The 22,414-nt window shown below is 33.1% G+C and overlaps 1 protein-coding gene across 2 annotated transcripts; it reads right to left on the bottom strand.

Moving 5' to 3' along the window:
- Positions 1 to 1,740: 1,740 nt before the first annotated feature.
- Positions 1,741 to 16,148, bottom strand: LOC124846530 (uncharacterized). Of its 2 annotated transcripts, none has more exons than XM_047323803.2 (23): positions 15,783 to 16,148; positions 15,217 to 15,324; positions 14,945 to 15,093; positions 14,284 to 14,365; positions 13,735 to 14,150; positions 13,077 to 13,509; positions 12,774 to 12,997; positions 12,328 to 12,523; positions 12,069 to 12,214; positions 11,518 to 11,692; positions 11,328 to 11,381; positions 10,360 to 10,539; positions 6,864 to 6,976; positions 6,008 to 6,187; positions 5,824 to 5,881; positions 5,321 to 5,380; positions 5,188 to 5,229; positions 4,960 to 5,087; positions 4,734 to 4,869; positions 4,565 to 4,642; positions 3,542 to 3,658; positions 2,377 to 2,439; positions 1,741 to 2,279 (listed from the first exon to the last, which is right to left on the bottom strand). In XM_047323803.2, exons 1-23 carry the CDS (start codon positions 15,927 to 15,929, stop codon positions 2,193 to 2,195), a joined length of 3,372 nt encoding a protein of 1,123 aa, XP_047179759.1. In that variant the 5' UTR covers positions 15,930 to 16,148; the 3' UTR covers positions 1,741 to 2,192. The 2 variants fall into 2 exon arrangements, with proteins under 2 accessions (XP_047179759.1, XP_087968637.1); XM_088112511.1 differs by having other exon boundaries at positions 15,217 to 15,319.
- Positions 16,149 to 22,414: the final 6,266 nt, after the last annotated feature.

Below are 22,414 nucleotides of genomic sequence, written 5' to 3'. Positions count from 1 at the left end.
CCATTAAGAATAGAAAATTAAGAATAGAAAAAAGATACGCCACTTTTTATTTTACTTCTTTTACAACCTATTTTATATTTAACTAATAAAAATAAGTATCAATAAAATAAATAATAATATTTATGATTGTTAAATAGAAGTATAAAAGAATGATAATTTGAAACTATCATGGTCCTAGAAAAAATGACAAAACGTACGCCTCTGTGTGGTTCATAGTCATTCTATATGAATTAAACTAGTGCAATATTTTTTATTAAATTAATATAATTACTGGTTAAATTTATATTTAAATTAACGTTTTTTGGTTCTTCCATAATCCATACATTAAGTTTACAGTGGTACTGGAAAACAGAATTTCCCATATTTTTTATCCTTCATAAATTTTTTATTTACGTTTTCATCCCAACCTTATATTAGCAATTATTAACCCGATGAGTTACCTATCAAATAATTACAACTAAATAGAACGGTTACATATAATTTTTTTATTCTTTTGATTCCCTATAAATTTATATTCTATTTTTTGTCCTTAAATTTTTTCTTTTTCATGAAAAAAACGTTGATATTTTGTCTCTAGTCTTGTTATAAAGTAATGTACACGTGTTTGTGCAGCTATTATTGACTTTACTAGAGTTGGGATGGAGTGGAGTTTTTATTTCTTGATGTTTTAATTTTGTTACTTTTTATTTTTTATTTAAAGTAAAAATTATATTTTATATTTTTAATTGATTAATAAATTAAAAAAATGGTTACATTTAAATATTAAATTACTTTATTACAATTAATAATTTAAATTTAAATTTTGAAGTATTAATTAATTAAATTACAAAATTATCACATTTATATTTTTTAAATAATAATATAAAAGTATTTTAAAAAATTAAATTTTAAGTGAAAATACGGATTATGAAGGTTGAAAATGTCATTACACCCTACTAAATTAGTGGCGAATACAAGTTCAATCTATTTTGTCACGTACCAACTTGTAAATTTTTTTGAGAAAATAATCACTAGATTAATATTATAGGATTATTTTAAAATCAATAAGTAATAGGTAAGTTTTTATTAGTTAATTAACCATAAAAAGTATATATAAATACTTTTCAGTTTGTCTAATTTCTCCTCCTGAGTTTTGGCTTAATCCACTGTACCTTTGTTTTTCATCTATTATGCATTTGATATATTGTGAATTATGTGAAATTTGAGGAATCAATTTTGATGAGACATTAAGTTTCTGCAGTGATGCTTTAGCACATTAACCTTTTCATAACAAATACTACATTTTTTAATAATTTTTAATCTAATTACATTTAAAGAATACATACATATACATATATATATATATATATATGAAATTTATTATTCCAGAGTGAATGATTTCATGGAATAGCCTGTTGGAACATTAAAAGAATGTTATAATGGAGAGAAAATTCATCTTCAAATATAACTATAGCAGGTAATCGATACGAAATAATAGAAATTCGTAAATCTTTCATCCTCAATTCATGCATTGGAACGTACATTTTTATATTGAAATTCGTAAAAAAACTTCTAATAACTTGAAACCACACATGCATTTGTTAATTGCGATCATGTTCAGTTGACTACACGCTACAACAAGTTAAAAGAAATAGTGTATATATCAATAAGATATGTTTATATGAAATAATGCAATGTATAAAATAGAACTGAAAATAGAAGTGCAGAAAGAAATAGAAATAGCAAACACGGAACAGAAACTAACAATTCAAGGATAAGCTCAATTATGGGAGAAAATAAAGTGCATAAATTCTACTTTGAATGTTAGGCTGATCAACGGCATATAACTAATATATACAGCGAGATCTGTTTATGCTTTTACAAAAACACATGTTACAAAATGTGATCAAAAGTGAAAAGAATAATGAAATCCTCAGACATGCACAAGCCTCCCTACAGATATTACTAACCTCTATCTACATGTACTATATTCTGGATTCATTGGATTAACACCATAAAATAATTTGTTGTCAACATGGTAAACCAGGGAATAATAACTTGGAATTCTGGTCCCCACAATCATATCCAAGGGAAAGGATGCATAGTCCTTACGTGTGACATGATCAATGAGATTCATATGTAGCCAATGAGAAAACCATCCAATCAATCAGATATCTTTCAGCAGGAATCAAATGTGAGATCTATATTCACTTTTACTTTCTTTCTACATTTGGGACTGATGAAAGTCTCTCTTCCAGGTCTGCCAGCAAATCTTGATATTCTGTAAATGCTGGGTGTGACTGTAGTGCAAAGGAAACAGATAGGAACATCATATTTAATTCATTCAAGTGTACATGCCATGATGCCAAGACAATAGCCTGCAACAAATAGATATACCTCCATAGTGGTGCTGTACGTTTTCCACAACCGAACATCATGTCTGAACAAGTCAAAAAGAACCTAAAAAATCTCAAAAATACACTTGTCAACAAAAGTGAACCCTTTCTGAAATGGAAAAAGATCCACATGTGACAAAAATTGCACAAAAATATCTCCCTTAGATACATTTGGGAACCTCTTTAAAAGAAAAAAAAAATACAAATGTGGCATATTGAAGCATGTTCCCGGCAAGACAATCCAAAAGTACAACTTGTATGTGTAGGCAGTTACCCCAAAAAATTCCGGACGCACATTCCCTCGTCTCTTTCCGTCAAATAACTAAATGGGTAATAAGTTTATGCGGTAGTTATTACCAAGGATACACACTCACACATAAACTAAAGATTACGGTTTTCTCTTTGGTTTACCAATTAATTTATTAAGCATGTCATAATGAAGGAGCTTCTCAAACTACAATTATGTCAAAAGAAAGAGACAAGAAAGGAAAAATGAGATCATGCTTTCCACAAGTCACACAACTTAGGTATTTTGAATTCATCACATACAACGACAGTGAAAAAGATAGAGATGTAAACCATAGGTTCAAGCAGGGTAGATCAATCAGAGTGCTTTAAGGGCTCTATAACAAAATGGTAGCACTCAAAGGAAAAGGAAAATTTGACCACAACTTTTACCACAACCATAAGGCCTAAAATGTCATATGGAACTAAATAAATGTAAACGACGAAAAGTTAATGAGAAAATAAACTCTGTAACAGATGACGTATGCTGCACTGAATGAGTGAACATTCTGGACAAAATGGGTTTAGAAATGTTTCAGAAAAAAGGTTGGGGTAGTACCTACGATAGAAAAGATGGAAAAAAAAGTAATGTTAGCTCATTCAGACATGCAATGTGATGAGTGATGAAGGCCCCACCCAGAAAAGAAAGTATATTTAAGGGCCTGTTTGTTTTACATTCAGAAACAATTCCTCCCACCAATTTCTAATGTAAAATTTGGGTACACATCGCAATTACGTTCAATAGTTCGTAACCCATTGCATTAAACTTTCCAAATCTCTCTCTTCTTTTTTTGGCTTATAATTTCAACATTAGTTTTGATGAATTCATCTCAGCATAATTTCAGATCTTCCTGTCCTTTACAGACAAAAGTCAAACATACCTCAGATCGTCTTAAGAGAGTAGCCAGGACAACTATCCATTCCTTAAACTTCACAGAGCACATATGTGCCAGGAGAAAATCAGCATCCAAGCGGCTTTGTAATGTTCCCATTTGAAACTGAAAACAAAAATAATGTTCAATAATGAAGAAGAACAAAACTAAATAAAATATCAGTATATATCTATACAAGCTCATGCCAAATGATCATTGCGTATTCAAAATTGGCTTCAGAAATCAGTTACCCCTTTTAAGACCTTAATCATGATACATGGTTATTTTTTTATTACTGTGTTGCTAATAAAGCATCACTATGAGAACATGACTTCGCATCAAGGTTGGTACCTCGTATCTCACCAGTCACCTACTCTCCCAAGAATATGTGTATAAAAGAGAAAAAGAAACAACTACACAAAATAATCATGAACCAAAATCCATGAATCAAGAAAATCTATACTCTGGCATACCAAACCTATTTCTAAGAAAATAAAAACTTAAACAAGAAGGAAAAACATCCAGCCACACAAACTCAATCTTAGACTCAACTCCCAAATTAGCAAGTCTACCAGCACATCTATTTCCCTCTGTAAAAATGTGAGAAATTTCAAAATTTAAAATATTACACATAGCCAAGCAACACTTACATCTTCCCCTGATATCACAACGTTTTCCATAGAAAAGGAAAATTTACCAAAGAGAGAAACGAAGGAAAACAAAATAACAAGAGGATTAAGAATGCTCCAACATCACAAGACCTTTAGAGCATAATTGATCAATTTCATTAAGTTAGCATAAGAAACCTATCTAATAAACCCATGTCTAAACCACAAAACTTTTACCAAAATATACCAGGCCACAAACAGTTTGTAGTATAATCAGAGAATACAAATAAGGCATGAGTAAATAAAACAAGGAAAGGTACACCAAGAATCAAAGATTTTATGCATCAACAACTATACCAAGGGAGATTGAAAAGAGAAAAGGTGATGGAAAAACTAAAGAAATGGAAATGCTAAAATCCAAAACCTTTTGGCTTATTAGTTCAAGTCCAGAAGCAAAATTCTCCAACCGTGCACTCCCTTCTTTTTCACGTTGTAGATACTCCTACAATTGGTGTCATTGAACAATTTAAACTCTTAAAACTAGAAAGAAAGTTATCTCAGGTACTAGAACAAATTAATCAGTATGATCTTACCACTAAACCAAATTGAGTGCCTTTTACAAATGCAACAAGCTTGGAGAGCTCTTTTCCAGCCATCAGGTAACTAGCATGATTTTCTAAAATATTCTTAACAGAGGTAACATGGGCGCTTTGTTCTTTGAATGAGGAGCTGCTCCAGAGGTAATTACTAGTTAGTATGGTTGGCAACTTTGATGGTAGAGCAACCAAAAAAATACAATTGACTAAAGTTTAAATGAACCTTTTATCTGATGATTGCTTCCTCTCACTAGAACGAAAAAGAAAATAGCCTAAAAATCTTGGAGACAGTTTATCTGAATCAGTTGATGCTTGGTCATACTCCCGACCAGATCTCAGCAAGAAACGCACCTTAGAACCCAAAACAAAATAGTTAACAAAGACGGAACTTGCACAAGATTTATTACTTGACCAGAAAAAATGATAGTCCAATGGCATTTCAAAATAATACCAGCTCCCCAGCAAGCTCATACAATGATTCATCAAGTGTTGCCTGTAGAATTTTGATAATCACATTATTGATGCAACTAAAGTTCATTAAATAAAACCAAAAAAAAAAAACTTAAGCAATCAAAACCCCAAACCTGTAATAACCGTAAAGCACAGTACTGACTGACAGCAGGACCTTCCAGTTTGGCGATGACCTGTTTTATTCATGTGAAATTTATTAAATTTAACTAAGCAAGTCTAAAACATACTTAATACTGCAATCATAACAGAAAAAAATCCTATTTATATTTTTAAGAGTAAGAGTGCACAATGTGAGAGAATAGTCTAACAAGTCAGAAAATTTAAAACCTAATAAATGTCAGAATTGTCATCCTTAATGCAACATTCAATTCATAAACCAATTGTCAGAAAGGAGAAACCCTGGAATGAATAAAAAAGCTCCTAATTATGAATTAAAATTGAATCAAACAATTCTTATCAGCAAAACTTGGCAGATAAAAGAAAAATAATATATATATATATATATATATATATATATATATATATATATATATATATATATTACCAGAACAGAATGATAAGATATTAACATTCCCACAGATAAAGGGACCTATTGAGAAAGGCAAGTGAGTCTTACAAGTATATAACATGCTCCAGTGCGGTACCATCTACGTTGAAAGCATTCCTCAAACAATCTATACAGTAACCCCCAAAACAATTAGACATCCAAAATATACAATGAAAAAACATTTACAACACAGTTCCACATAGTAATCAAAGTTGAAATTAAAATGAAAACTATAGATGCTAGAAGGACATACTCAGTTGATCTTCCAGCAGCAGCAAACAAATCTGCCCAATGACGACCATCTGTTTTTCTTGCAACACTTACAACAACATCAAGGTACTCTGGAAAATTCCTGATCAGGTCACAGGTCTTCTCTAAAAGAGAGCTTTTAGCATGTTTAACAACTGAGATCTGGTTCCTGTTCACATTTGGCCTGTAATAATTGGGGTGGCAATTAAACAGCTAACACAAAAACCATACGGCAACTAAGTTTTACTCCAACTATCAACTTCCTCAGATCAAATTAATATCATATTTCAGATTAAAGGAATGATTTGATCATGAGATTAAGTCCTATTGATCTTATTAATGAGGGCTTCTGCAGGTAACTTTCAAAGTGTTTGAGGTTTATAACTTCTAGACAGGTTTTCAGTCTGAAGAAAATCAAAATATTGATATAGGCAATTAAACTCTGTTTTTATAAAGGCTGTTACAGGTAAATGGCTCCTTTAAGGCACCAAAATCAGCAATGAGAGCACATAGGATGAAAAATTTACAAAAATGTGAACTTTATCGATCTAACTGTTATATTTAAGGTTCTCATAAATCAAGTCTTACAAAATTTTTGTATAATTAAAAACTAATTGATACTTTATACAATATCCAATCTAAAATACAAGTAAATAGCTACTATTAGATTACAGTACACACCTACAAATGCCTAGATATGTAAAATTTGATTTGTATGATCACAAGAATAATATCCCATGATTCAATAATTGCATTGATAAAATTTACTTCTTGAAAAGTGTAATTATACATAGTCTATTAATAAGTGTTCATTGATCCTGTCCCATTTTTAGAGTATTAACATTTCCAGATTGAAGTACCTTGATATATCTGCTTCAAAAACTGTAAAAAGAAGCCACTCTAGACAATGTGAAAAATGAGGCTTCTCGGCTGATAGCTCTGCCAGCCTTAAAGCTTCCTCAATTTTGTCCCTCTGGAAGAAACATAAATGAGCAGGACATAATCAGCTAAATATCTCTTTTCTCTATGGAACAAGAGTTTATTAAGAGAGAAATGATAAGTTAAAAGAACAAGGTCCAACATGCCTCTAAAACAAAATCATAAAAAATATAAGCAACAAAACGAAACCCCAACTATAAGCAGACAACTGCAGGCTCCCAAAACATTTTGAATATGTGACAGGCCTTATATCTTGTTGAATCTATTGTTTCTTATACAATAGAGGTGACAAATAAGAAGAGTAGAAATTCAGACAATAGGCAATCCTTATCAGAAATATAAAAAAGACATATATGTTCCATCTAGTACGAAAACAGGACAAAATCTGTTTGACAATTCTCACATCCTCTGATAATTTTGAACTATTTTCTTATCTAACACTTTGCATGTTTTAAAGCAATGGATCACAAATTATGGCAAATAAAAATAAAGACTATGACAAATTCAACAAGATTAAAGATCAATTTCAACTCATGTAGCTCCTGAAAGTAAAAAATTGCAACTCTTAACAAACTTCTCAAGGATCAACATCAATAATGAAACGTTGCAATTTCTCTTTTTCTTTCTTAAATACTTGTTATGTTCATAAGATGCCTAATAAGAATATACCTTTGGCTTCCTTTCTTTAAATTTAATATTCATACGTGGCCCCAGAGTGGGGCATATAAATGGTAATCAATCAGAATTCAAATCATAAAGTTGCATTATTTTACGATTATAATCCCTCTGAAGGATTCAAATCGCTCATGAAATCACAGGCAATATAAAATCTTAAGTAAAATGGGAAAGTCATAAAATTAGGAAATTCAAGTGAATTTTTTCAACTTCATGATCTGATCCATTTCAAAGGTTTTGACCCAGTGTAATCTGTTGACGCAATTTTAAAGTTAGAGCCTTAGATTTGAAGCCATGCTGTTTGAAGCTTCTTCATTGTCTCTGCATGACTGCAAACCCTAACATCAAAGATGCTGCTGTTAAATCAAACCCTGAACATAACCACCATTATTCTTCCTCCATATGAGCAAAGCTGCAACCCCCCAATTCTGATAAAAGTTCTATTACTTTGGTGTTTACGTTTTATGCTTCATGAGTTGTAACTTGTCCAAAACTTGATCTGTAGTGAATTTGTGTTTTTGAGTTAAGATTTTTACTACTTTATGGTTACTTATGAATATGACAATTGACGTTTATGAAGTACGGATTATATATACTAATGTGTGTATATGCCTGTGTATATGTGTGTGTGTGTGTGTATATATATATATAAGACAATTTTCATAATCAAGAATGTCTAGATTATAAATGTACGTATTATTATAAACATTTTTATTTATTCTCAATCATATCTTTATCATAAGAGAATACCGAATCTCCTCTATTTATTATAATGATTCTGTTTTCTCAATTGTCTCGTAAACACATGGCATCAACTCAATGTCTACCTGTTTCGTATAGTTTAACAATGATTTATAGATTTGGGAGTTGGTTCCTTCTCCAACTGGCAAATCAACTGTTGGGGATCAATGGTTGAACACTCTTTAAAGCAAGTCCTAATGGTAATATTGATTGCTATAAGGCTACCTTGGTTGCCCATGGATACACAAAAATCTATAAACAAGATATACTTATACTAAAACTTTCACTCCTGTTAGAAAAATGACATTTATCCGACTTCTATTCTCCATTGCAGTTATTTGTCAATGGAATCTGTTTCGAGTTGACATCCAAAATACATTTCTAAATGGTGATCTTGATGATGAATTTTACATGCAACAACCTCCTATTTTTTTGCTCATAAGGAGTCATCTAATAAGGTCCATTGTCTTTGTAGGTCCCTGTATGGCTTCAAGCAGGCACCCAGTGCATGGTTTGGACATTTTCATACTGTCATCTAATGGTTTGGAAGGATTCAAAGTGATGTTAATCATTATTTCCAATGATGTATCTACCCAAACCACATTCTTATCACAATTAATAATACGGCAAGTATTGCCCATTTAAAGCAATATCTTGCTCAACAGGTCCAAACAAAAGTTCTTGAACATTGAGGCATTGTCTCTTTGGTATAGGTATTACACAATCCAAGGATGGTATGATCATATCTCAGAAAAAGAATGCTCTAGACATTTTAAAAGAAACAGATATTAAATGCTAAATTTGTGTACACACCAATGGATCTGAGCATCAAACTTGTAGCTAACCAAGAGTCGTACTCTGACCATGGGAGATTCAAATGATAAGTTGGTAAGCTAAATTACCCCATTCTGACTTGTCCTGGCATTGCATTTGCAATAAGCGTAGTAAGTCAATTTTTAAAATTTCCTTATCAAGATCATCGGGATATAGTTGTACGAATCCTAAAATGGATTAAAAATGCTCTTGACAAAGACCTTATTTACGAAGGTAAGGGAAATACTCAAATTGTTAGGTATTCTAATGTTGATCGGCAAGGTCACTAAGCGATAAATGCTCCACTTCATATTATTGTGTTCTTGTTGGATGTGATTTAATATAGTGGAGAAGTAAGAAACAAAATGTTGTAACAATATCAATTGCGAAAGCAAAATACAGAGCAATGACATCAGCCACTTGTTAGCTCATACGGCTAATGTAAATCCTCAAAGAGCTTAAATTTCAAGAAAATTCACAAATGCACCTTACATGTGACAACACCTTATATGTGACAACTAGGCAGCATTACACATTACCTCTAAATTTTTTCTTTTATGAGGACCAAACATATCAAGGTAAATTGTCATTTCATGAGAAAAGTTGGAGTTTGGAGACATCACCACTAGATTTGACAACTCTGCCAATAAATTCACCGAGTCCTTTTTAAGAAGACCAAAGAACAATCATGTTTGCAGCAAAATGAGCACATATGACTTCCATGTTTTAACTTGAGAGGAAGTGTTATAATTACAGAAATAAGGCACAGGATTTTTATAATGAGCAATACCTAAATTATGTATTATTAATAACGTTTTTCATTTATTCCCGTATCATATTTTTATTGTTAAGTATATCAAATCTTCTCTATTTATTATATTAAATCCGTTTTCTCAATATAAATAAAGCACATGCATTGTCTCGTAATCACACAGGTTGACCTCAGCACCTCTCCATTTTTTATAGTTTGACAATGATTTTTACCCACTTCTAGATTTAAGGTAAAATCCTGATTTTGATTGCAAGATGATATTTATTGGTCAGTATAGTGAATGGATGCCATACTAAAAAAATTTCTTTCAAGAATTGAATGAGAAAGGCAACCAAGAGACCAAAATGTCCCAAAAGTAGAATATGAACCAATGGTTCAAGAAATTATAACAATCTTAATTTAACTCAATGCAGTACCTGAAGAAGATGTCGTAGTAAGCAGTGCAGTATTGTTTGTGCTTGAGGAGATGGTTCAAAACATGGAAATTCAGCACTTGCTGAAAATGAAATTCTCTGGGAAACACCAACAACTACACCAGCATTTGGAAGAAGTCCCAAAGGGTAAACCTCACGATCAAACTCAAGCTCGGGGTCCAGCTAAATATTGTGGCAAATACCAGAAAATTAACTGATTTCAGAATGAAGGAATGACTGAATTTATTTGCTTCAAATGGAATAAATTGTTTTTCTTTACAAGATCTATTATCTACCAGATAAATTGTAAGACAATGCATCAATTACTCAATAAAGGAAACAGTAAAGAAGATAACAAGTCAGACGTGCTGGGTCTAGTTCTTCATTTAGGGTAAAACCAAAGTATTCTAAAGAATATGAAGCCAATCACATACACTAACTATGTGGACCTTCAATTGCATGTGATTTCTTCATAATTATAGTACAAGACATAATAGCATTTTTGGTCTCTATATTTGTAGCAATGATGAAATGTTTTTCCTCTATTTATTTTTTACTCAATGTGGTCCCTATATTTTCTAAAAGGCTGAATGTGATCTCTTTCGTTAAATTATTAATGTTAACGTCATTCCTCCTATTTTTTCCTTGGAATTGGACAATAAATGCGTAAAATAAAGTAGGTGATTGTATTAGAAAATGTTAACTCATCATCCTCTAAAAGATGTTAATGCTGATCTAATGAAAGGGACTATATTAAGTCTTTTAAAAAATATAAGGACCACATTAGTCAAAATTAAATATAGGGAAAATATTGAATCATTGCTACAAGTATAGGGACCAAAAATACTATTAAGCTTATAGTATAATATACACAAAAAGGTCTGAAAGAATGAATACAATATCAAATGAGTATGAAGTAATGCATTCTGTTCATTGCAGCCTACAAGGTTGTAAACATCCTTTCTTCATACCTGTAAGAAATCTTCCTGCTTAAAAGGATCAGCACCTGGAGATGGATACCAAACCTGCAACAGTAAACTTCCATGTAAAAAACTATCAGACAAGTAAAGAGGAAATACACCAGAGGGTGAATCAAAGTCATAAACCTCGTCAAATTTACGGAAGTACATACAGTGAATAGGAAAGATCTCAATGAGTTACCTGCATTCCACGGTGACCATAATCTAACCATGAAACTTCCTCAATCAAATTTGTTTTATCCTCAGACTGACCACAGGTGACCCAAAATAGTTCAACTGAATCAGTAAGATTTCTCTCCCGTCCATCATCTAGATCAAGAAGTGAAAGCTCCCCATTTGCCCTCAATATCAAACATCTAGAACAAAAAACACTTTCATGAGGAAATTAATATGAAAATATAATCCCACCTCCTGCATTGAGTGCTTCAACCTAGTTAATTTTTCTTGGCAAAAAATATTAAGGAAAATAAATTTCTTTAAGATGAATTATTAGTGAGAGAAAAATAGCACTATTGGCTGTAAGAATAGTAACAAAAACAACAAAGTTCAGTAAGCCAACAACTTATTTCGACATCATAGATGTTTAAATTGTTATGAGATGACAATAATTACACGGATACTTTGTTGTAATGCATTCAGATTCATGGATAGTGGTATTTTGAAATGATTTAATAAGAGAAATAGAAAAACAAAGTGGAGAAAGTGAGTAAGGCTGTTCACAAGAACATATACCTTGCTGGCTCTCTTGTTAATGAATCTGATGAAACTGAACTGTAATTGTTTGAAATAGATTCTCTTGGAAGTTGATCAGGAATGAATCGCATTGCAGCAGGATGGCTCTTGGCAGTAACAATTGAAAGTTCTCGTACTGCAGAAAGCTGTTTGTCATGTTATCACTTAAAAATGTATAACAATGCAGGATTTGTAAATGAAAAATTGAAATAAAAAAGAAAAGGAGCATAACAAGAACTATTTGAAAGTATGCATTTACCTGTAAATCTGGATTTCCTGAAGCAGATAATTCACCAAATAATTTCACATGGAATATGTGGACATCAAATGGTCTATAAGTTAGAAGCATATGATCTTGATAGACATCCATCACCATTGGTTTAGCAAGCAATGGTTTTCGACAGAGTAATGAACTTTGATCAAGGTGATATCTTGGGTAAAAGAGCAATTCATAGCTGAAGATAAAATGAGGAGACACAAGAGACAAAGAATTTAGAACAAAATGGTGTTGCATGATGTTACAGAAAAGACATAATTTAAATGAGACCTATTTCTTTTCTTGTGTATGGGCATGTATTAGAGTTAGGCTTTTTCATACAGGTACATTGTTGAACACCACTTGATTATGAAAGATATTTTTGAAAAGCACTAAAATTTGTGAAGTATCAACAGCATGTAACATGTTAAGTGACAAAAGTATCTCACGTGTTGGATGAATCAATATAGTTGCAGACAACAACAATCTTCCCCAGCCATAACAAGCCTTTACACTGAATCTTTTGCTCTTGAGTAACATCTCCAAATACTCTCCATCTTTTCAATCGTATGTCATACAATATCAAACCATGAAGACCAGCAATAGCTAAGTACATCCCATCCTGGCTAGCTGCCACATGTTGAACTGGCCAGTTTTGGGAAATATAAGAAACCTGCAAAAACTTTTCAACTTTAGAAGAGATATCCATACAGCAAATTACATGTTCACAATTTGACAATCAAACACATAACTGGAAGCTTAAGATGTAGCATTTTAAGTTCATCAGTCTCTTCTGACTGCACAATCAGTAAACGGTCTTCTCCATAAATCACTTGACGGATATATGTAGTGCCTGAAACACCTCTGCTAAGACAGCATTTCCCAAATGAGAATGATAGAATTCTCTCTGAACACCCCTCCTCAATAGCATAAAGTCTATATCCATATTCATCCCACTGCATCAGTGAGGTACCACCCATCAATGGTTCATACTTACAATCATGGTTTGGTTTAGAAATTGGAGAAGACATGGAACTTAAGCCTATTTGTCGTACAGTTGACATCAAGCGACAACCAGAAACGGACCAAACTGTAAGCCCCCTTAACTTCCACCCAACTGCAAAAGCAGAATTATCAGGTGTCCATGCAATGCAACTAACAGGACCAGTGTCATCCATTGAATATCTGCAATATAATATTCCAAGCCATCAAACCAAACTCCATCTAAATAAAGGAAAATACTCCTCTAGAGTGAGTTTGTATCTAAAGTGTACAAATAAGAGTGTATCTACACTTGGTTTTAAAAAGGTATATATCATGATCTTACAACATTCAAATTCAATGGAGAAGTAGATCATGAAGGTTTCAATCTGATGCTGATTTATTACATGTATAATAAACAAAACTTACCCCCAGTCATACAAAGAGACTGCACGTATAAGTGATACTGATTCTGCCAAATCATACAACTCCACTGTTCCTCTTTTAGTACCAACAGCAAGAATTTGCTGCTCTAGAGCTACTGAGGTACAGACAGCATCACCACCAGACAACCTCTTTTCTGCTTTGATACAGTCAACTTGCTTTAAGCCTTTTTTACTCACAGAACATGAGACAAGTTGCCCATCAGAATACAAGACAAATAGCAACCTCAATGGAAGGCAAAGTTCCAGTTGATTGATTTCAGACTTTCTAGGAATAACGTGATTGAACATAAGAGCCTTCGGGTGAGATTTAGGAGAAAGACCATTCTCTATTGTAAGTGGCATTTGAGAATTGTCAAAGCTAGTAGTGGGTTGTGGATCAAATTCAAAAGCCCCAAAGAACTGTCACAAAATGATAGCAATATTGTTAAAAATCAAAACAAAAAAGAAATATTATTGCATACACGGCTGGATATTGCCAGATACAAATGACCATACAATGTCCAAAATTGTTTAGTCGAGTATTTTAAATTACCTCCCCTTTCCAAGATATACTGTATAAAGTTCCATCAGAAAGTCCAAGTAACATATGTTTGTTATCACTGATAATATTGCTCCTGACAAAACAGTAGAATAAAGAGAAGTATCAATATCACACTGCAAATGGCTTCAGATTTAGACTATGATACACAGAGTGAATCACAGAAATTTGACACTTTCTAGGAAACATTGAGGTATTACAACATTAGTTTATAACTTAGATAAGGCCAGTGGGTTAAAAAGAAATCATGTAGACACCCAATTTCCAAAATAATCAAAAACCCATAATATTACACTTACCGTTGATACCAATAGTTACTTTGTAAAGCATTGGCAGTTAACAATCAAATGCATACAGACTTTTACAAGTGGCATATTCTTCGGAGCCAAGATAATACTTCTTCTACTTTTTATTTACAAATACCTAAACTCATAATGAGACATTACACTCCATTTGAACTATCACAAACTAATTAACATACCTTTGCTGGTTTCATAAAATGGACGATATACAATTTTAATTACTAAGAAAAAATCCTATTCAATTCACATTCCACAATCCATACTAGTAGTACTTTAATAGTTTTATTCAATCAAATTGATTCATCTCATGTAGATGAAGAAAATTATAAAATTAAAACGAGCAGGAAACTTACACAGACAAATCCTTTATTGCAAAAGGAACTTGCTCTGTAAGCAGAAGAGAAATGATAGCTAGGCACAAAGCAGAGGGTTGTCTACCACCAGTGTGTATTCTTTTATCTGAGAACTGGACTTTGAAAATATGAAGAAAGAAGGTAGATGTCTGCAAACGGAAAACATAGATTTATAAGGAAGATGAATATGACTTGAAGATTTCTACTTAGAATGTAAAGTTGGTCATTCATAGAATATATCTTATCATGTATCAAAAGACTAGCAAACTTACAAGAATAGCAATTAATTTGGCATCAGGGCTCCACACGGCCTGCATGTTTTCTCCTTCCCTCTGCAATGAATCTGAATCTCTCTTGTACTTCCCCAGTCTCACTCTATGCTGAACCAACAAAAAATCATAAACACTGTTAAGCCCAAACTCCTTATACCCCACATTAAAGCAATCATCCCCATAGCCCCATGAAACCCACTTCATCTTTTATCCTAAAATTAAAAATACATAAATAAATCCATTACACTCAACTTTAATTGCCCGCATTTCAGAAACTCACCTCCATCAAAATCCAATTCACATTTTTGCCAAAAAAATAAATATTAAAACAATTGAGTATAGTCACAAATTCACAATAAACTCGCCTTAATGAAAACCAGTCCACACCCAAAACAACACACACACACACACACACACTAAATCAAACCCAAACAAACATTAAGTTTCAAACACCCACATTGCAGAATCCCACCTCCAGGAAAACCCATATCAATTCTCTCCCAAACACAAAAAAAAAAATTATACAGAACCCAACCACACAACCGGTAAAACACGGATCCGTGTACCTGGGAAGTGCTCCAAAGCTCAAAGTGAGTGGGGGACACAACGAGCAACGTGCGATTGATAACTTTGAGGTACACAATCTTCTGTGCAGATGGACACAGTCCTTGCTCGAGAGGGATGACCTGCGGCCACCCATATGCCATATACATCTTTTGCCTCTTCTCTTCTCAGATTCGCTTGATTGTTGCAATCTGTTACGGATCTAGAATAAGCAGAGCGATATGAGGGACTGCAAAACCGAGATCATGAGCATTTCATGAGAACGCCAATGGTTCAGCTTTGATCCACGATTCTGATTTGCGATTGGGAACAACAACCAAGTTCAACTACAAGGCCATCCCCAACAACACACTGAAAATTAAATTAGAATAACCTTTGTATTACAGAAAATGGTATACATAGTAATACTGATAAATAATAAATTTATACATTGTAATGCCCATTTATCCACCTATATGCCACTTAATAAAGATTTTTTATAATAATTTACATTCCCATACAATTAATATATACATATATATATAATTTTAATTCGTCATTAATTTGATTTAACTTACAATAAAATTTGTATATTTGTGGAATTTTATTTTTTAATTATTATTCTTAAAATTTGCCACCGATAATTTTGCACGTGTAATTTTATTTTTCTAATTTGATACATATTTTGTAATGACTTTTTTTGATTTTATAAAAATATTGAAGAGATTAAAAATACTATATATAAAGATTAAAAGTAAAATAGTGTGAGTATAAATAAAGTTTATACTGTTTTATAGATTATTACACTATCATTTAATTCAGATCACTTTATATATGATTTTCACAAAAGAAATAGTATATTATAAAATATTATTTACCATTATGACTACTTACGTATGAATGAAAGAAAAAATTGTTTGCATTTTATCTATAAACACGTATGTTTGTGTATATCATTAATTTAAAATCATAATTTTATTACGCTAATTATAATTCATTTGCCATAATATTTGATAAAGTAATTAAGACCTAGAAAATGATATTTTAGAAGTGATAGGAGTTAAAAATAATAAGACTCCATTATTTTAGTATTAGAAGGTTTTAATATAAAAGAAATTCTTATAAACGAGTTTCATTATTTTAAAACATTCATTTCTAGAAATAACTTTTCTAGAGTTTTTTGTCTTCTCTCTAAGGTTCTTGCATCTTGTTTATCTGTTTGAAGATCAGAGATCGCATGTGTGCTCCTCACGATAAAATCTTCAACTCTACGCGATCAATTTCTCAAATAGAGTAAGTCAATTTTCTACAATTTTTCTATGGTTTCGCGTTTTTCAATGCATGTGGGGTTTCTATCTATCACATGTGTGGTCTTAGCCTTCTTTTAGATTCTTTGTTGATTAGTGATTCTAACAGAGTACCCATATCATGATTTTGTGGTCTATAGGTGCAGATAGAGTTCTTTGAGTTGTGAAAGCGGTATAAGGACTTCTATAACAGTTTGGTTTTCTAAAAAGATAATTAAAGCTAGTTTTATTTGATTTTGTTTGTTAGGAAAGTCATAATTAATGTTGGTATGGGGAAGTATTGGTTGAATTGTGAAATTGCATTGAATTAAGAAATATAGTATGTTGAGTTGTTTGTATATGTTGTGTATTGATGTGAAAATTGATGAATGATGAGATGGAATGTGATTTCTGATAAAAATAGTATTTGTGTGATTAATTATGTGCCTTGAGATTTTATGAATATATGAATGTTATACAAGTGTATGTATGCTGAAATGAAAATGGTTGGATTGTAAAATTGTGTTGATGATGTTATTGGTAAAAAAGGGAGGTTAATATATCACTTGGAGGTCTGAATTGAGGGGAATTAGTATACAATTTCTTAGAGTATTGAGTTTGAAGTGGAACCTACGGTTTGGTAAGTTTTAGGGGTGTTTTATGATTGGTTTACATTTTTACATGGTTAAGTTATGGTGTTGAGTTGAGAGAAAGAACATGAGTTCAATTACTACTTGTCTTGGAGTGAAATTGAAGGTTTTGATATGTGAGTTTTTTAGTAAAAGGTTGGTTGGGTAAAACAAAAGTTTGGGGACTGTTTGAAGTTATTCAAGACTTGTGAGAGTTGTCAAACCAGTAATATTTGGTGTAATGCAGTAGAGAGTTGATAAGGTTGTGTTGCATGAATTTGGATACAATTAAGGGAGTTTGAGTTGTGAATCTCTAAAGGAGTAGGTATATGTTGAATTAGATGGTATAGGGTCTGTTGTTGAGTCATTTGAAACTTTGTTATGCAGTTGGGGGACTGATATGAGAGGTTAGTATCTGCTCTGCACAATTCCACTACTCATGGAAAAATCCACAATTTGCTTGTGCACTTCTCTGTTTTCAAATTTGCACTTCCTAAAGTAAATCCACAAGTTGTGAAATTTGTCACAACTCAGTTGTTGAAGTTGTTGGTTTTCAATTTGTTTCTCTCAAAACAAATCCATAGGTTGTGGAAATGTTCATAGTTAGGTTGTGGAACTCTCTAGTTTCAACTCTACATCTTGAACATCAATTGTTTTTTGTGATTTGTGACGACTTGTTGGGGTTGTTTATGGTCCTTTGAAGTATAATTAATGGTATATATGTTTGTATGCAATGTATATATAAATATATGATTTAGATGAGAATGAAAGTGGTGTGTAATGTAATATGAGAATGAGAAAAGTGTGTTATGAGAAGAATCTCAAGGAGAGATTCTATTTTCTAGCAAGTTGTAAGAGAATGTTTGATAGAGAGACTGCGGTACACGGGTATCTTGATATTATACCAACCATTTAACTCATGTAGAGTTGGATGGGATGGCAGAGAGAATGACAGGAGATCTTCACTCTAACCCTCCCGATTTTAGGAGTAGAAGATTTACCTCATGGTGAGTAGGTCAAGTTACCCTTGTTTATAACTCTACAGAGTATAAATACTACCATGAGTGCATGTCTGCAATAGTCTATATCAGCATCATATTCGAATAAGTGAGTATAGTGGTCTTGTGGTTGTATAAATTGTTTGTTCTTGAATGTTGCTAATATGTTAAACTAAATTATTATCTTAGGTTTTATTTGTACACTAGCTTACCCTTGCTTTTGTGTTGTTTGTCTTTGTCTATGTTTTTCTTTTTTGCAATGATTACCTTAATGGTGTGAGTTTAGGAATAATGTCTTTTTAGTCTTTTTATCGTGAGATTGAGAGAATAGCAACAATCATAAATAGAGTTTTGTTCATAAGCTCTCATTCACTGGAAGTTTGTAATTCTTGGTAAGTTATTGTTTATTATTTATGTAATGTTTTCGTTTAATAGTTTTATACTACTAAAAAGGATGTTAGAATTATGAAATATTTTTTATTTGACTTATAATTTGAATTAACAAGAGTTAATTATGATATTTTTTTATTCAAATCATAATTAATATATAAGGTCTTCGTAGATTAAAAAAAAGTAATTTTTTTATCCACGTTAAATCACACCTAATACATTTTCATATCTTTTTCAATTTTTTTCTTTGTCACCCATCTTCATCTTCACAACAACTTACTTAATTCATTTCCTCATGGGCATATCCTACAACAATCTTCTTTTTTTTCTCGATTTTAACTCACTTTCTTTAATTACCTTTTCAGGACATATCCTACAACAACCTATTTTTATTTTTATTAAGATAGATAGATATGAATATAGATATAAAGAGATATATGTATATAATAGGGTTAAATATGTTTTTAGTCCCTCAACTATCAAGCGTTTTTGTTTTTATTTTTTCTCTCAAAGTAAGGTACATTTTAGTCCTCCTCCTTAGGAATGCTTAATTTTTGGTCCTAAAAAACTAACACCGTTAAAAACCAACTGATGTGGCTAACGGTGGTGTGCCACGTCGTTTTTTTTTCTGACACCCGTTAATCTTTCTCAGCTCATCTCCTTCCCTCTCCCTCCGACTTTATCATCTCCTCTCCCTCCTTTCTCGCCGGACCACCACCGTTGCTCATCGCGTCACCACTTCCCCTTCTTCTCGCGAAGCCACCATCTGCGAGAGCAGAACCACCATGTCGTACCGCCTCCGCCAGACCATGAGGCGTCGCGCCGCAGAAGGCAACCAAAAGAATCACCACGCTTCTCGCGCAACCACCCTCGTCACCACCATGATGTGCCGCCACTGTGAAACTACGCCGCCGCGCCGCTCCGCTATAGAACCTACCCTAAGTCAGAATCGCCATCTTCCTCTATGAGAGCCACCACCTGCACTCAGAAAAACCAAAGGAAACCCAAAAACCCTATCAGCCAAATCACGCCACCCAGTAACGTGTCACAACCACGTCGCGATCTCCATCATCAATCATCGCGCCACCAACGCGTCGTCGCACCATCAATAATGGTGAATCGATCTTCAACCATCGCCACCATGTCGCGCAACCAACCTGCAACCACATATCAAAACCCAATTCTCTCACGAAACCGCCGCCTTCATCACTGATACTGACATTCTCACCTTACCTTTCACCCCATCTCTCTCTCATCTCCGATCTCACACACTCTTTCTCTCTCTAACAACAATCAAAACGAAAGGTCCTCTTTGCAATTTTCACTCATGCCCCCGCAAGATAAATAAATAAAAGGGAAGGATAATTTATTATTACCTTATTTATTTTGAAATTAAAATAGGATTAAAATTAGGGGAAGAATATCAAATGTCAATTGCAAGAACAGGTACTGGATTTTTGGCAGTGGAGATGAATGTTTTATGTTGGCTATGGAGGTGAGCGTGGTGAAGGGTGGTTGCGCATGGGGGTTTCGTGGTTGATGGTGGCACCAGATATGTTCGAGGTGGCGCTAGAGGTGGTTATGGTAGAGTCGGAGCGAGAGGAAGGGAGAGGAGCTGAGAAAGATTAATGGGTGTCAGAAAAAAAAACGATGTGGCACACCACCGTTAGCCACATCAGTTGGTTTTTAACTGTGTTAGTTTTTGAGGACCAAAAATTAAGTTTTCCTAAGGAGGAGGACTAAAATGTACCTTACTTTGAAAGAGAGATTAAAAACAAAAACGCTTGATAGTTCAGGGACTAAAAACATATTTAACCCGTATATAATATTATGTTATTTGTTTTAGAAGATGAAGTTAAATGGCAGATAATTTTTTTTAAAGTGATATATTGAAATCTAACCATTTATCTTATTTTATTTTTATATTTGATTATTCTTAAATAATAGATAACTTCTATATTTGATAAGATCTTATAAGATTGTTATATTTAAATGATAAATAACTATTTATCTATATATATATATATATATATATATATATATATATATATATATATATTAAAAATAAAGAAATACAAACAAGATAATCTTTACCTCACATAATACAATTTGTAAAAAAAAAATGTAATAATTATCAACATAATCTTATTATGCCTTAATTTTGACTATATAAATAAATGTCACTTGCCTACTTTTAAATCCAATTTTAGTAAGCCACGTAAATATATAGACTTAAAGTACAGTAGAAGCATATCAATGATAACGATACGTCTCAACATAATCATATATAATTGTTTCGGTTATGAGCTGAGTCACTAAACACCTTCACAATTTGTCCTTCCTTGTTGTCTGGTCCTGCTCCTTGTGTCCCTGGTTCGCTATTTCGGCCGGTGTGTACCAATTAAAGATACTCTGATGCCAAAGTCAATAGTTGAACCGTCTGATTATCCAATACAACAATGGCAGTAATTAATGCACATTGAATGTGTCCACCTACCTGTTACCTTTTACTTACATTTATAGTTTTCTAGCGTGGGCCTAGGATTAGCGATATTTTAATCTCGGCCCAATCTTGATCCAGTAAGCTTAATTCGTAATTTGTCTTAAGCTCCCTAATCATCATTCATGTTCACTTATGAGACCGGCCGTCCATACTAGTCAATTTTCCTTTTTGCTGACCAGACGGTCATGTCTTGCTTGTGAGCAATAGACACCGTCCGACCATATGGTTCATTAGGCCCCCCAAGCCCTAGTCAACGGAGGTGACGTTGGGTTTAAGTGGTCGTCTGGATCGACTAGGGGGTTGAGCTTTGCTACTGGTTTTTGAAAATGTTGTTTGGGCGGGAGAACACATGTCATGACGGGACGCGGACACCTTCTCGAGTAGTGGGAGCATCACTTGATCTGGGCCGTTGATCGTGGTTGATCTCAACAACTGTGAAGATGCGACGGTTTTTGGAAAATTTTCTATAAATATGGACGCCATGGATCGTTATTTTCACTCTTTATTCTCCTTTCTTCCAATCGTTCGGTGCATTCTTTTTCCCAGGTAACTTAATAATGTCTTCAGTTAGTATTCCGTCGTCTAAAGAGTTGGCAGGCCAGGGTGATGGGGGTGTGCCAGTTGGTGACGCTCGGTCTCCTAGTTCGGTGTCGTCTTCTCTCGAGAAGTCCGAGAGGGAAGCATATTCAGGATCGGAATCATCATTTTATGGGGGTGAAAGGATCATAAATGGAAGGTTTAAACCCTTTAGTTGTCCCTATTTATGTGGGTTTTTCCCAGTTTGATCTCTGACTTATTAGAATCCCCAATTAAATCCTTAAAAATGCTAATTTGAATCAATTGAGCCCT

This window comes from Vigna umbellata, chromosome 4 (genome assembly GCF_029865625.1).
Source record: "Vigna umbellata cultivar VRB3 chromosome 4, Vumbellata_1.0, whole genome shotgun sequence".
Classification (NCBI taxonomy): Eukaryota; Viridiplantae; Streptophyta; class Magnoliopsida; order Fabales; family Fabaceae; genus Vigna; species Vigna umbellata.
The sequence above is the reverse complement of the archived record's forward strand: the minus strand, read 5'-3'. Positions and strand labels throughout refer to the sequence as shown.